Here is a 16,780-nt window from a genome sequence, read left to right as displayed (position 1 = left end):
GATCTAGGATGAGAAGTTCCATTTCAACAGGCATCCATGATCAGCAAATGGAATGAAAATGGAATATGGCATATTACTAGGAAATAATTAGGTCCCTTTAACTGGATTTCTTCTGTCAAAACAAGGCACATACCTAACTTCAAAATCTATTCTAAAAAATCTTTTTTAAAGTAATTTTCACCTGAAAAATAATGTAGTATGGATTTGTAAATATTTTACCTCAATTACCTTGGCTTTTCAACTTCTTAGAGCAGTACCAACATAAAAGCAAAAACTTACCTTAACCAAATAATCAAAAACCAAGACAAAAGTATGCAGTTGCAAAATGGCCATTTATTGCCTACACAGGAAAGAAAAGAAGGGAGAGAAGAGGAAAGTACACAGGTGCAAGGAAACAAGCATATATTTAGCCCTATACATCATGTGTGAGCAGTACCCAATCTCCAAAATGGAAAAAAAAGTAATTTGTCATCTGACATAATAGTTAAGGTTCTAAAGCACCTCCCTTCTGAGCTGCCACAAGATTTAAAAGGCAGGACTGCTTTGTTTAGTCAATGTTCACATTAATGAAAAAAATACCACCACCCAACTGTGTCCTTTTGCACACATATTTTGTACAGTGTCTATTGTGAAAAGCATCTCAGCTGAGCAGTTTGGTCAAGATTCAGACCTCATCAACTGTTCAATAAATAGAAAAATAAAGCAGCTGGTGATTTATCAGAATGTGTTCAGTAATGAGTAGAACCACGTTCTCCAGGGATGACAAGAGAGTGTTAAATGTTTAGAATATCACAAAGCCAGTCTATTAAACATTAAATATTAGCAATCTACAATTACATGGCACTTCATTAAATTTTCTACTTAAAAAAAGGAAAAAATTAAGATATTTTTAAATTGATTGGAACACAATAAGAAGCTGATTTAGTGCTTGGCATTTTCTTAGGATAAAATCAAAGTAAATGCACAACCTAAAACAGTAGAATTTGCTTAGAGTAGTATTACCAGAAATTACTCAAGTCTAGGAAGAGATTACCAAAACACCTTGCTTAGTTGTAAAATCATGTGCTTAGCTTTTTGATCATTAGAATTAGTTACAAAACACTATATAGGCCACAGAATGACTCAAATGTATGCAAAACAATAAATTACTCAACTTAATGCCAGGTAATGAAAAATAAATAAGCCCTTCCCTACTCAAATAGTAAACTGAGTGGAAGAGTAGATAGACTGCAGACAATTACTTGGCACTTGCATGGCTGAAAGAATATAACTTAATCTCTGGTGAACTTGACCAAACACTCTGACTTTTTCAGATATAAGGAACATAGACATTTTCTCTCTGGAAAAACCTCTACTACTACTCCACTTCAGAGTCAACAGAACTAAACATTCATCTTCCTCAAAATACTTCAAGCATTCCTATTGAACTCTATTCCTCAGCTTCTCCTAGATGAAAAAACTTTGCATTTGGACAACTGTACTAATGTTCATAGTGCACTTTGCAGTGCTGCTGGTGTTTAAGAAATGTGCCACTCACAACACTGAATAATTCCTGATCCAGTGTGCAATGACACAGCCATCCAAGCCCCTCTGATCAAAGGTTGGCAGAGCACCGCTCAGGATTTTCACAGGTAAGGAAATAGTTTTAGCAAATCAAGCACAAAGGACAGTGCAGTTTATGAATAACTATAAACCCAGATACTGCATCACTTACTGCATCAAGATTGAAACAAGCAGCAGGATACTAGTCTGGTTCAGTTGGAAAGCAAAGCCATTGTTTGGCACATCAATGCTGAGCCAATATTGAGTTAACTACAAGCAAATTAAACATATGTGATTCACAGAACAATGGATGGCTAAGCAAATATATCAGTGTTCTGAAAGCACAAAACTGAAATGAGCTTAAAAGAATCACTTTTCAGAGGGCTCCCATGATCCATATGCTTTTAAAGATGGCAGACATACAAACAGAGAAATGATATTAATTGATGGAGATTGTTAGCCAAAATAACTTTAGCCAAAATAACTAACAAGCAGCCAAGTATGCCTTTAAAAGATTCTAAAAGTTGAGTGTACCATGTCAAGAGTCATATCACCTAGCATTGAATACCTTTCTTGTACTATGATTTTTAATATTTTCAGTCCAATGCTATGTTGTAGACTGTGCCATACGAATTAACATTGGGAAAAAAAGTGTCAACTCATACGCTTTGAATGTCAAAATTCCCCCCCCCCTTTTGGTTCCAAGAGTAAACTGAGTCTACCCAACTACTATGTTAATAAAACTTGGTATGTATTTCTGGTAATTCCCTATTTCTTCCTGTAGGCTTTTTGATTTAACAAAGAAATTACTTAAAGAAGGTATCTGGTTAAAATAAGAAATATACATACTCTTCTTTCACTATCTTCCTGAAAACAGATTCCCTCCATTTCTTCCTTCCTTCCTCCCTTCTTTTTTATGGCCCTTGTTCAGAATAACCTGCGGTATACGTGAAAGGGTTTTCTTTTTTTCTTTTTACTCTTAAGCTTGCAAGTGATAATTATCTCTGGGCATCCTGTTCTTAAAACAGATTACAAATTTGGTAAATGAGCCAAGTCAATGATGTGTTAGTTTACTAATGTTTGAATTTGAAGATACGGTGCTATTACAAAAATTAAAATCTCCTACAGCAATCATATGCATACAAGTTTTCATCTGTCTACAAACTCGAAACTTCCTTTGAAGTTTCCGATTTAAAAAAATAGTCTACATTCTCTAGTTAATTCTTCTACCTCTAGTTGACAGATTTCTACAAATATGATACAATTTATAAGCAAAGTTACTTTAATACATTAGAAAGGTGATGTTTTGGGTTTTTGGTTTGTTTGGAGAGGTGGAGAAAACTTTACAAATGTGACAATTCCCATTTCAGCCACAACAATGTTATTTCAAAAATGTGACAGCTTTTGCTTGCTAGAAAACCATTGCTATAATAAAAACTGATCATGTTTCCTGTGATTGAAGTTAGTGATCAGCTGGTAATATTAAAATACTTCATAAACTCAGAATATAAAAGCTTTTAGTCAAATAAATATAGGGACATAGTCAATTTTAACACTAGAAAATCTAGCCTTGTATTAGGAATGACAAACGATATGCCTCTGGCTCCTTCAAAGAGTATATTCAACTACTTTTCCTTGTGCTTTCGTCACTTTTACCTATTTGATACTGAACGTACACATAGTATTGATTTCTTAAAGCTTCTTAAAAATGCAATACAAACTTAAAATTTCACCCGTTTAGCAAGATATACTCAGAACATAGAATTTTTAAATGGATCAATTGCTGTCCATGTTCTACCTTTGATATGCCACACCCTCAGTTTTAACATAATCTGCCACAGAATCAAGTGATATGAGTCTTGGACACTTTTCTATTTTCTCCTTTGCTTCTTAGTGAATGAATATATAGCTTTAAGACACCAAAAAATAGGGTCAAATAAGAAATGGAGCTTTATATTTCTGCAAACTACAACACTAAGATACAGTGGCTTTTAAAATACATTCACATAAGATGCTTATTAGTAAAATTAAATATCTGCCTATGAATATCAGAAAAGTAATCTGAAAAGAAAGCTTAGAACAGGCAAAATGGGAAGGGGGAGAAAAAAGCTGGTCTCAGAACCCATTGTGCCATACCTGACTTTAACATGTGATATTCAAGTAGAATGTTCACATGCCTTACATCAAAGAAATGAAACAAAAATATTCAGCTATGTTGTACAAAATTTTTTTTTACATAAAACATCATAAATCTTGAACAGATTTACTATATCTGAATTCTAAAAAGTTGCCTATAGAATGGTGCTGGGATTCTGTTCTCTGCTTGCTTTTAGGCAGTGCTGTTGCTTAAAAGTTGACACCAGGCACAATATTTTAAAACAAAGTCAACAAGCAAGGAGCAGTAAGTGGATCTGAGCCTTTTCCAGATGTCAGTCCTGAGGATGCTGCAATATTCCCCATCAAAATGTATAAAGCTATGAGGTGGATACTGATGCCTGAGAGTGGGTGACTTGACATGCACTTGTATGACTCTTATAATGGCAAACAGTGCAGTTTCCCCTTCCTCAAACAACACTGTTATAATAAACTTAAAAAAAAAACACGCCAGTAGACAATTATCAGAAATCATATTTAACAATTTTTTTAAAAAACCACATATTGCAATCTAAACATACCCAAATTTTCTTCTTCAGATAAAATATGCAGCAGCCCAATGGCATAAAGCTTATTAACTTATTCTGAGAACTAGAAAGTATGTGAGCATATATATATTTCACCCTCACTGAATTTCATGTCATTCACCATTTCCTTTGGGCTTCTAACTGCCAAAGTTTTAAATGGCATGCATTTAACAATGCTGAGGACAGCAGCATTTCTGATCATCTGAACTGGCAGCTCAAAACAGATACCACTCCTTTTACAAAGGGAACAAAGGGTAAACAGTGTGTGAAATTTCGGCAAAAGGCTAAAAGGGAAACCGTGCACATGGAATTTGGGTTACCATGCCCCAAGTGTGTGTGCCACCCAAAACATAACACGATCACCTACTTCAACAGAGCTACTATCAACATTTACTAAAACCACATTAAAAATACACAGGATAATGAATAGTTTGAAAGAGTGCATTTGGAAGCAGAGAAAACCCAATTACACACCTTCCTGCAACAGAGTGCCTCAATCATACACAAAATAAACTTAAGCTGTTTACAATGTTTCCCAATTTTTTTTATTTTTCCCTCTACATTTAACTATTAAAAAAGATTTTTATTAATAAATGGGCTCCTCTGTGGTTCATATACAATCATAAGTGAACTTTAAATTCCATTTTATACAAACATCTCAAAAAATATTGGGAGTGAAGTATGGTAGGAAATATTGCTCACATTGCTAATTAACATGCGTATATGAAAGGAGGAAAATGTTTTGTTAGTGCATATACCTCCAGAGCAGAAAAACCCACCTAAAACAAAAGATCTAAAATAAAACATACAGTAGCGGATTACAAAAAAAGGTAATGTCCACAAAATTAAGTTTTTCATGCTATTCTACTTTCCAGTACTATGGTTCAGGTAATCAATTTGCATGGCTAGATATTGGATGCTTGAGGTATATAAGAAGGGATACCTGCACACTGAGGATAATCTGTCATCTTAAGGGTTGCGTCTTGTCTGTTTATTAGGGTGCTTTAGTATTTTTTAAAGTATTTTACTTACACCAAACTTCACTGAGCTACAATGACATTCCAATTATAACAGATGACACACAACGCCTCTAATTACTAGGCACTTTTAAAAGGGAGTTTAGGCTTTACAGAACCCTTCTGGATGCAATCCTATATGACCTTACATCATCCCACCACCCTCATCCCACTACACTTACTCTTCAGGGGAAATACTACTTGATATAGCCTGATTAATTTACTATGGAAGAAAATTAGTACAAAATGACCACAGGAAATGTATTATTTAAGAGTAATAAAACAGCCTAAGATGTCAGGATTGAAAGGAGATAATTTGTATATATTTAAAACTAATTAAATAATTTAAATTTGAGTTGTACTTTATATATTAGTTAGACACAAATATAGGCTATTTTCTTTAAAATTTCATTCACATAATGGAAAATTTCTTGTTTATTAAAAATATTACATTTTGATACTAGAAACAGTAAAGTGCATGAAAAGTTTAAAATATAAATTTCAGAAAAACTCTTATAGCAGCAAAAAAGCAGAATAAAGAAAAACTTAAAAACACAGACACACCTTTTCCTGTTACTGTGCCATAATTAACATCAAGTAGTCAACCAATTTCTGCCTCTCCCCCAACCCTCCAAAATGGCATTATGTTCGTTGCCTCTTGGGTCAGATACTCAGGTGGCCCCCTCCTGGGAGAAAAACAACAGGACTGCAACAAATTTAGAGGCATCAACAGTTGGGAATAAACAGTAGCTTAATTCAATCTTGACAAAGAATGGAAACAAGGATTAAAAAGCATATGATGGCCATTTGGCAGCTAGAGTAAGGAAAAAAGATCCCAGGGTTTCAACTACTGCCCCACATCTGTCCTCTCCCAGAAATCCTTTCCATTGTTACCTCAAGAAAACAAAACCAATAGCCACTTGCCTTACTTTGGGAAATCCATGAAATAAATACGTATATGGCTTTCCCTTTCTGAAACTTTGATCAGGGCCCTTTAATTTAGCAATTTTGTTTAAACATTTGACTATAGTGGCAAAAATGACATAGATCCTAAAATATCTTTTTCCAGTACAACCAGGCAAAAAAATACGGGTAGACAGGAAAAAAAAAAAAATGGAAAATACAAGACACTAATTTTGTGGGCATTCTCAACATACCAAATCCTATTTTCAAGGTAAATGGCAGTATAGACTTGCTATTTCTCTATAAATAAACTGGAGGGACAGGTTTAGAGTTAATACTTCTACAGAGATTGTAACTAACAGGTGAACAAAAAATAAGAGTTATTCATTAACCAAAATAAAACAACCAGCATTTGGCCAATAGACTGTCACATACTGCTAAATGCTTGATTCTGAAAGCATATTGTGCAACTATCTTTCATTTCTCAAATTTTCTTAGTATGGCTAGTGGCTATATCATCTTATGTACAGATCAAGCAAATTTAAGTGCTTTGCAAATGTGCAAATGACTTGAGAGCCACCAATTAGTTTGTTATGAAGAAAAACAGAAATTCAAGAAGGTTTTCCCTACAAGGCATGCCATCATTTAATTTAAAACCTTACATTTATAGTTTTAAAAATTGCCTTTTATAAAAATGATTGACTTATTTGAAATCATTCAAGAGAAATGTTATTACACTGGACCTCAAATTAGTGATTATTATGGATGCTGGCTCCTAATATAATATGAAGAAATCCAATTAAAAAATATGCTTAATTAGTATTTTGGATATAGATAGATAGTAATACTTTGGTTCCAGCCCTAGTGCCAAATGATATCAGTATGCACAAAAATATACAAAGTCATATAGCAAACACATAATGAAAGGAACCTGAAGAAGCAGCTTAAGGATGGCCATACTTCACTCCTACATACTTTGATTTACAACTATACAGGTCCATAGCAACAGATCCCCGTCTCTGCGGGGGCAGTACTCCACTACCTCCGATTAGGCAAGTGAACACCATTGACAAGAGGCAGAAGTGGAGGGTGGAGTTCAAGTTGTGTTAACAGTGAGAAGTGGTCTGAAGGGATGTGAGGGTGCGGACACCCAGTGATGTTGTTCTCAACCAGCCATTGAGGATCTAAAGGCCCCAGGACACCAAGCACGTTCATATGAGTCTTGGAATAGAAAATGTAGTCAATCACGCCCTGGAAAGAGATTAAGGGTTTGAGGGGAGAAAAGAAAAATATGTGCTTAGAAAAGAGAAAAACTCTAAATAAAGAACAATTCATAATTTGGAAATGCTACATAACTAAGCAACCTATACTTCTGGTAACTTATCTGTAGATTGAACAAGATTCAAATCTTCAATATAATAGCCATGGAATAAAGGTGACTCAACAGGGAAGCACAGCATCCTACCAAATCATAAAGCATCACATTTTGTACCTTAAGTGATAAAATAAACACACCAAACTATATCTAGGCACCTTTAAAACTGACCTTCTTCATTTAATGAAATGTAATATACAAATCTATTAAGAAACTACCCTGTCAGTTTCTACAGTAAGTAGAAAATAAGAAGAGTTACATAAAGTTATTTGCAATAAAGATATTCAAACAAAGGACTAGGGAGATGGTTCAGTTGGTGCAATGTTTGCTGCACAAGCATGAGAACCTGGGTTCAGTGCCCCAGCACCCACAGAAAAGCCAGGTGTGGTAGCACATGTCTCTAATCCTAGTATTGGGGAAGCAGAGATAGTAAGATCACTGGTACTTGTTGACTAGCTTGTCTAACAGAATCAGGTAAGCTCTGGGTTCAGAGAGAGATCCTGTCTCAAAAAAAAAGTAGACAGCAATTGAGAAATACATATAGAATGTCTGCCTCTGGTCTATATACATACCACACACACATGGAAAGGGGAGAGGAGGGGAGGGGAGGGGAGGGAGAAAGGGAAGAGTGAAGAAGGGAAAGGGCCTGAGCAAAGCCATTTGGGAAACCTAGTTGCTCTGTTTTCCCAGATTTGCTATATACTTACCAACTACAATGCAATTAACTATTCTAATCCATTTAGTTTGAAATACTTGTTTTCCACAAATCCTGGTACAAAGTTCAGATTTCCTTGCTACATAGTGAAACTGAAGCAAAATATCAACTAGCAGGGCCTTGTATTCAAGATCCTCCTGCCACAGCCTCCTGGGTGCTGGGATTATAGGTGTGTGCCACCACAACTAGCAAATGAAAGATATTCTGAAGAAACATCAACAAAGAATTTCAGACCGCTTCAGAATATAGAGAAAGATTGTTTAGACTAATAAGCCAGGTTTTATTTCTCTGACATGCTTATTGGACCAGTTAAACAAAAAACCTTTAAAAAAGTGAGGTGGGGAGCTGGGGAGATTGCTTCATAGCATTTATCACGCAAGCATGAGGACCTGAGTTTGGATTCCCAAGTAAAAATACCAGGCATGGTGGCACACATCTCTAATCCCAGGCTCACTGGCTAACTAGTTTAGCTGAAATCAGTGTGAGCTCCAGGTTCAGAGAGAGACCCTGTCTCAAAGAATAAAGTAAGGAGCAACTAAGTCAGACATCTGACATTGACCTTTGGCCTCCAAAAGTACCCACTCACAGGAACATGCATACATTACCAAGACAATAGTAATAGTTGTATTATTTTTCGTAATTTTTTTTTTTTGTTGTTGGTTTTTCGAGGTAGGGTCTCACTTTAGCCCAGGCTGACCTGAAATTCACTATGGAGTCTCAGAGTGGCCTCGAACTCATGGCAATCCTCCTACCTCTGCCTCCCGAGTGCTGGGATTAAAGGCGTGTGCCACCACGCCTGGCTTATTTTTGTTAATCTATGGGGATCTGCTACTACAGCTTTTCTGAGTTAGGCTGGCAAATATATTAGACATCACTATAATTAAGATAGGACTTACCTACAGTGCACTGTGTATCAATACATAGAGAAGTGTTTCTTTAAGCTTACACAAAACAGTGATATGCCACAGGTGATTGGTAACAACATTAATACAGTACCCCTTCCTAATACTGCACTCAAAAGCATCACATTACAAGCCTGAAAAAGTATTTAAACCACTGAAATCAGCCAACATTACAAATCAAGGTTTCTTTATCCCCTAGAAAGCTACCTATTAGATACTGACCCGCACATCATTGCATATCAATGATTTAAACAAGATGCCCAATCGCTGGATAGAATTATCTAACCATCAAACACCATATCAACTGCTAAGCAATTTTGTTTTCTACTTCCTAATTACAAAGGCTCATTAAAAACATCAGCATATGTATCTTTTTCTTCCCACTATGTGTGTCTTGGAAAGAAGTAAACAAACACTAAAAATGGAAAAAGGGTTTTTGGTGATATGAAAGGCCAGTTTCATAATTTCCCTTTGGTACTGTTATTAAATCTTCTCTAAGTTTCCTATAGTAAACCACTTTCTAACATTTTTTTAAGCTTGCAAAAGGTATTAGTATACATGCCTAAAATGACAGAAAGTCCAAAAAAGTAATATAGATGAGCTACAGGTAGATAAAATGATCAGAAAATAATCAATGGGAAAGGGATAAATGACAGAAAGCCAATACCACCAAAACATTATTTTTAAAAAATCTGGTTTTGTACATTAGGAGATGAGGAAAGTACTAGAAACACTGAAATCAGGAAATACTAAAATTTATAGTTCCTTTTTTCTTTCTCCAAAAAATTAGTAATTAAATTATTTGTCAGCTAAACTCTCCACCCAAAATTTTCCTTGCTTTACCAAAAAAAAAAAAAAAAAAAAATCTTTTCCTTCTTAAAACTATTATGTGCCACTGCCTGGGAATACATTAGTATGACTACATGAATATAAGATAGACATTAAGTACAACCTACAACTCCATTCCTAAGAAAAATCTTGATAGAATAATGTTTGCCTATATTACATGCTAACCTTATGTACTCAATAAAAAGATGGGAAGGTATAGCAGATAAGCATTAACTATTTTAATATATACCCAAGTGCCTCAAACAGTGCTTGACACATAACAAGCATTTTAAAAATATTTACTATTTTCAGTATTATTTGAAATATGAAGAAATGAAGGTTTAAAATGAATTCACAAGGTAGCAAAAAAAAAAAAAAAAAAAAAAACAAACCACCTCAAAAACTAACAAAATTCATTTTGGTTAGGTGTATCCTTACATTGAGGATCTAAAAATTCTTAATCATACAACAAACTAAAGTTCATACTTTTTTTCACATGTTTAAATTTGAAATGATCTGCATGCCAACTCCAAGACTACTACTACTCACTTTGAAATCAAAGGTGTAATTGGTATAAGGCATCAAGTTATTTTCATAGGCGCTCTTAAGTTGGAAGCCATGTGTGATTCTTCCTTCTGAGCTTCCGTTCTTTCCATTGCAGCTGAAGTTCATAAGACACTCATTGTACCTTAGCTCCTTGAAGTCCTTATGGTTGTCAGCTACTCCCCCATTGCTTAAATATTCCACAACACCTGTGAGGATAAAGTAAGGAACACCACCAGTAAACATTTAGTCTTTACACAAATATGTATATAACTAAGACCTATTCCACATTAGATGCATCAGCTTAGAGTGGTTTAATTAGGAAAAGTATTATGGAGTCGCCTTTTTTTAAATTGTTATTTGAAAGAAAAGTCAAATGTCAGCAATTTATATGACTCAACAAAACTGAAGGTCATTGGCCTGTTTCAGAACAAAATCCCCCAGGAATATCTTCAGTCTTAGTGGTTCTTTAGGCTCCGGTGACTTCTAGGGCTCACACGGCACTATCTCTTCAGTAGTAGTCAGTCATTAACTTTATGAATATATAAACACAGCATACAAAATAAAAGTCATTTACAACAAAAAACAATTTTTTAACAAAAACAAATTTTGCACCCTCAACATTTTAATGTCTTGTGTTAGCGTGAGATATTATTCTTCTTTATTTTGAGCTACATCATATGCTAGTTATATATAACACTTGGCCCAAAGTTTCAGACGTGTCTAGAAATCTGAAGATGGTAGCAGCTTTCAAAAATTATGAAGAATGATAGTAGTATAGTGAACAAGCAATAAACATCAGTATTATGGAGGACTGAAAAGGAACTATCTTACCTAGCCCTTAGAAGCCAGGCAAACAAACAACTCACTGGCAAATAAAATGACTGTCCTCTTGTTAACAAGAGGAATTTGGACAGACCTTGCAAGCTCCTAAGAAACAGAACTAGGATCTGACCCTGATAATCTGAAATGATTCAGCTCACTATGCTGTACTAACAAATGGCAGCCAAACGGCTTAAAGAAATCAATTAAAACACAATAAAAACTTGCACTTTTAAAGCAATTCAATTAAAAGACAAAAAACAAAAATGTCTAAGGAAGAAGAATGTGGGCAAGGTGCCATCTGGCATGAGGGTCAAAAAATATTTACAAACTAAGATTTCAGCATTTACTTGTTGTGGACAAGATAGTTTTTAACTTGTAGTATTTTTGAGTAATCCAAGTAGGAGTGTTTGGGCTATTTACTGTGAATGATTATTTTGAATGGACTAATAATGGTGTCTGAGGATGTAGCTCACCGGTACAATACTTGTCTAGCATGCACTAGACCCTGAATTTGATACCCAGCACTGGGGAGGGGAGACAATTAAATAGAGACAAAGGACCCAGGTTTGATTCCCCAGGATCCACATAAACCAGATGCACAAGGTGGCACATGAGTCTGGAGTTTACTTGCAGCAAATAGAGGCCCTAGTGTGCTCATATTCTCCTTCTCTCTCTCAAATAAATAAAAATATTTTTTTTAAAACTGAGTTTATAAAGATAATGTTTGGGCATAAAGTGGCTCAGTGAAAGCAAAAGAGTAATAACATAATCCTACAAATATTTTGCTCATTCAATCACTGAAAACTTGCCAAAGATATTAAAAAAGACAAACATTTATGATGAACACTGGTTATCACCCATCTCCACTGTACCCTGTGCCTTGGGGAGGCTGATTTTTGTTGCCTTAATGTACACTCCTCCCACCCCTCTGGCTTCTAGTAGGATTTAGCCAATGGGTAGTGGCAGAGATCAGAAGTTACAGGAGAAGAGTGAGGAAGGGGGGAATATTTTCCTTCAAGTCCTTTCTTGTTACATTAGCAGGCACTGTTTATATCATCTAATTCCAAGCCATCACTCCTATAACTACCTTTTGCAAGTTTTGTTGTCAGTTCCCACTTCTGTCCCAGTTAGGAATAGGAACAATAAATGGACTCAAACTCTTCTAGGAGCAGAGTACAAGAGCATTAATTATTTTGTTTCCCTTATCCCTAAACATACCTTTAGAAATATTTTGTTTACTGAGATTTTCTTAATTACTCACTATCTTACCCACAAAACAAAACAATTTATATGGATCCTACCTTAGAAAAGAAATTCTATTTAAAAGTTAGGAGCTGGCTGGCTTTTCAAGCAAGACTAAAAACAAAAGTGTAAGTAAGGAGGAAATCATGTTATAAATACCTGAATCTGGTAATGAATTAAGATCTGCACATAGCACCAGCGGGATGGAATTAGGATCTGCAGTTGGGCTGCCAGGCCTACTGGAGGCTTTCTCCAGAATGTTTTTAACCTCTGAGACAAACATCATGGTCTGAATAAGTTTCACATCAGAATACTCTGGGTCCCAATGCATGTGGGCATTTGCCACTATAAGCAGCTGTTTGTCTGCAGCATGAATAGGCTTCATACCTAAATTTGAATACAATAAAAAAGATACAGAAAGTTATATTTTGTTTCTACAAAAATGGTACCTTATAATGTTTCTCTGAAAGGTCAATAGCCACTTCTTTACTCTTGTCCATAAAAGTTTAGTTCCATAAACTTAAACTTTTCTTTTTACCTCAAATTAGCTTAGAAGCCAAGGGGTTATGATTCTGCTAATCCTGATGAAGGAATTGTTCTTCTAGATCAAGTTAATAAATGGTAGTCCATGGATGTAAGCTCACTTACTTTGCTTCTGTACAGTCCATATAAGCTAAGAATGGTTTTATACTTTTAAAGAGTTTTTCAAACAAACAAGCAAATAAATAAACCAATGTATACTAGGCAGCTCACTACAGAAAAACGGTGTTGACTCCTAAAAGGAATGTGACAACAAATAGCAGCAGGTATACTGTGAAAATAGAGAGGCATGGGAGTAGGGTGAAGGGGACAAAAAAAGATAAAGGACTGAAACATGATCAAATCACTATATGTTCATATATTATAGTTCTCAATTTAAAAAAAAAAAACATACTTTGTTGGTTCCTGCTCTACATGACCAATTTAGGAATCATTTCATGCTATAATCAACATCTGATTTATAGTTCCTTTCATATGCTTTTAGTTTAAGCAAGTATTTTTAAATATCTTTCATTTAAATTGAATGATAAACTAGTGAGACAGGCTTTCAGTTTTTTGAGTTAACCAAACATTAATTCAATTTCTCCCTATTACCCAATATTCATTCCTCTTTCATTTCATGAGTATATCCATGGAAGGTCTCTTTCATTTTATGAGTATGTAAGTAACATTATATTGACCTATACAAAATAAAATAGAGTCAGATGTGGTGGCGCATGCCTTTAATATCAGCACTCGGGAGGCAGAGGAAGGAAGATCATTGAGAGTTTGAGGGCACCCTGAGACTACATAGTGAATTCCAGGTCAGCCCGGGCTAGAGTGAGACACTACCTCAGGGAAAAAAAAATGAAGTAAGGAAGCAAATTTGCTACTCAAACACATACATACCGCACATCCAAATAAATTATTTTAAAAATGAAATTTTGAGAGTAGTATGCTCTTAAAATTTTATACCTGGTTTATTACAAATCACTTCGTGTGATCTTGTGCCAATCAGTCACTTCATCTTTTTGGTATTTGGAAAAAGGTATACTTAAGTGCAAGAACTATTTGCTTTTTTCCTCCCTGAAATTCTGTTAAAAATAAACATTAAGGGGCTGGAGGATGGTTTAGTGGTTAAGATGCTTGCCTGCAAGTTCAATTCCCCAGGACCCACATAAGCCAGATGCTCAAGGTGGCACATGCATCTGGAGCTCATTTAAAGTGGCTGTAGGCCCTGATGTGACCATTCTCTTTACCTGCCTCTCTCTCACACACTTAAATTGAAAATAGAGAACCACCCCATCATACCTCAAAAGGGACCCAGCTGAAACTAAGAATAATTGGCGAACAAGCAAGGGTGCTGTTTTCTTGGTGAACTGGGTACAAGCAAAAGGGTTAAGGAGATCAACAAAGAGAAAAATCAACTCCTACCAAATCAGAGATCCAGAGACACAGAGGCCCCCAATACCTCATCACTGAAGCAGACCCAAAATGAACCCAACATGGCTCAGGGAAATTTTGCAGAAGAGGGGTGAAAAGAATGTCAGAGCCACACAGTGGGTCATGATGTGCAGAGGCATTTCTCTTACCCATAACTGTGGGCTAACTCCACAATGTATGACCCATATACCTCAACAAGGAGGAGCCAGCGGGAGGGTTTAGGACATGGACGGGCCTAACAATGGTACCAACTTGACTGTATTCACTGAGTACAAAGCAAATAAATAAACAAATAAAATATAAAAATAAACAAACAAACATTAAGATTCCCAAACCAGGCATAAAGGAGTACACCTTTAATCCTAGCATTCAGGAGACAAAGGTAGGAGGATCCCTATGAGTTCAAGACCAGCCTGGGACTACAGGGTGTGTTCTAGGTTAGCCTAGGCTAGAGTTAGATTTAGACACTATGGGAGGTAGGGAGATTATGAAGATTTCCAAAATGTTGGAAAGAGTAATGCAGATAGAACTGTGAAAATTACATTTGAAGTGGTGGCAAAAAGATGTTCTTAAAATAGTTAAAACACAAAGTTCAATATGATACCATAATAAAACCATATGCATGTATTCTGCATGTCCTATGTAGAGAAAAGAACAAGAGCTATCCCTAGTGTATAAATGAGATAAAGCGGTCTCTTGCTTCTTAAGTTTATGTACTTTTGAACTGCTGGACTACCAGTAAATAACTCAAATTTACTTTTTTTCTATTGAAATATAAACTCTGGGGGGGAGACCTAATTTTCTAAGTATGACATTTTGGTAGGACTGTTTCCTTCTAACTATACAAAATATGATTTTCTTCAGTATTAAGAAAGTAAGTTACGGGCTGGAGAGATGGCTTAGCGGTTAAGCGCTTGCCTGTGAAACCTAAGGACCCTGGTTCGAGGCTCGATTCCCCAGGACCCACGTTAGCCAGATGCAAAAGGGGGCGCACGCGTCTGGAGTTCGTCTGCAGTGGCTGGAAGCCCTGGTGCGCCCCCCCCCCTCTCTATCTCTCTGCGCCGTTCTCTGTTGCTCTCAAATAAATAAATAAAAATAAACCAAAAAAAAATTAAAAAAAAAAAAAGGTGTGTGCCACCACGCCCAGCTATTAAAAAAAAAAAAGAAAGAAAGTAAGTAAGTTACTAGCCGGGCGTGGTGGCGCACGCCTTTAATCCCAGCACTCGGGAGGCAGAGGTAGGAGGATCGCTGTGTTAGTTCGAGGCCACCCTGAGACTACATAGTGAATTCCAGGTCAGCCTGAGCCAGAGTGAGACCCTACCTCGAAAAACAAAAAAAAAAAAAAAGAAAGTAAGTTACTGAAGTAATCTCATATAAGATAATATTGTCACTTCCGGCTATAAATCAAATGCTCACCATATTAACTATTAAAAATTTGTCCCAAGCCAGGCGTGGTGGCACACACCTTTAATCCCAGAACTTGGGAGGCAGAGGTAGGAGGATCATCATGAGTTCAAGACTACCCTAAGACTCCATAGTGAATTCCAGGTCAGCCTGGACCAGAGTGAGAGCCTACTTTGAAAAAAAAAAATTGTCCCAACGGAGGGCTGGTGATGGCTCAGCCATTAAATGTGCTTGCATGCAAAGCCTCATGGCCCGCATTTGATTCGCCACTATACAGGTAAACCAGATGCTCAAAGCAGCACATGCTTCTGGAGTTCCTTTGCAGTGTAAGGAGGCTGTGGCAGTTTGATTCAGGTGTCCCCCATAAACTTAGGCATTCTGGATGTACGTTCCCCAGCTGATGGAGATATGCAGATTTGGAAATTAAAGCCTCCTGGAGGTGGTGTATTGTTGGGGGGCAGGTTTATGGGTGTTATAGTCAGTGTCCCCTTTCCAGTGTTTGGCACACTCTCCTGTTGCTATGGTCCACCTTATGTTGGCCAGGGGGTGTTGTCGTGTTGTCATTTTCTCCCACCAGTTTAGAGCTTCCCCCTCAAGCCTGTAAGTCAAAATAAACCTCTTTTTTTTTTCCCCACAAGCTGTTCTTGGTTGGGTGATTTCTACCAGCAATGCTAACCTGACTGCTACAGTAGAGTGGTACTGAGGAGTGGGATTGCTGCTCGACACCTGACTGTGTGGCTGTGGCCTTTTGGAGCTGATTTTCAAGAGGAATGTGGAAGGATTTAAACCTTGGCCTTGACACCTTGCTGTGCTGTAAGTACAGTTTGATGGACTATTCTAGT

At 36.4% G+C, this 16,780-nt stretch overlaps 1 protein-coding gene across 4 annotated transcripts in view; it reads right to left on the bottom strand.

Moving 5' to 3' along the window:
* Nucleotides 1-313: 313 nt before the first annotated feature.
* Nucleotides 314-16,780, bottom strand: part of Cnot6l (CCR4-NOT transcription complex subunit 6 like) — a 138,192-nt gene continuing 121,725 nt past the window's right edge. For all 4 annotated transcript variants that reach the window (XM_045142809.1, XM_045142808.1, XM_045142811.1 and 1 more), the window contains 3 exons: nt 12,732-12,959; nt 10,512-10,714; nt 314-7,393 (listed from right to left, as the gene is read on the bottom strand). In XM_045142809.1, coding sequence (XP_044998744.1) covers nt 7,181-7,393; nt 10,512-10,714; nt 12,732-12,959 — 644 coding nt within the window. In that variant the 3' untranslated portion in view covers nt 314-7,180. The remainder of the gene's footprint in view (nt 7,394-10,511; nt 10,715-12,731; nt 12,960-16,780) is intronic.

The sequence above is a fragment of the Jaculus jaculus genome, chromosome 2 (genome assembly GCF_020740685.1).
Source record: "Jaculus jaculus isolate mJacJac1 chromosome 2, mJacJac1.mat.Y.cur, whole genome shotgun sequence".
NCBI lineage: Eukaryota > Metazoa > Chordata > Mammalia > Rodentia > Dipodidae > Jaculus > Jaculus jaculus.
Note: the sequence above shows the minus strand (reverse complement) of the source record. Positions and strands in the feature narration are given on the sequence as shown.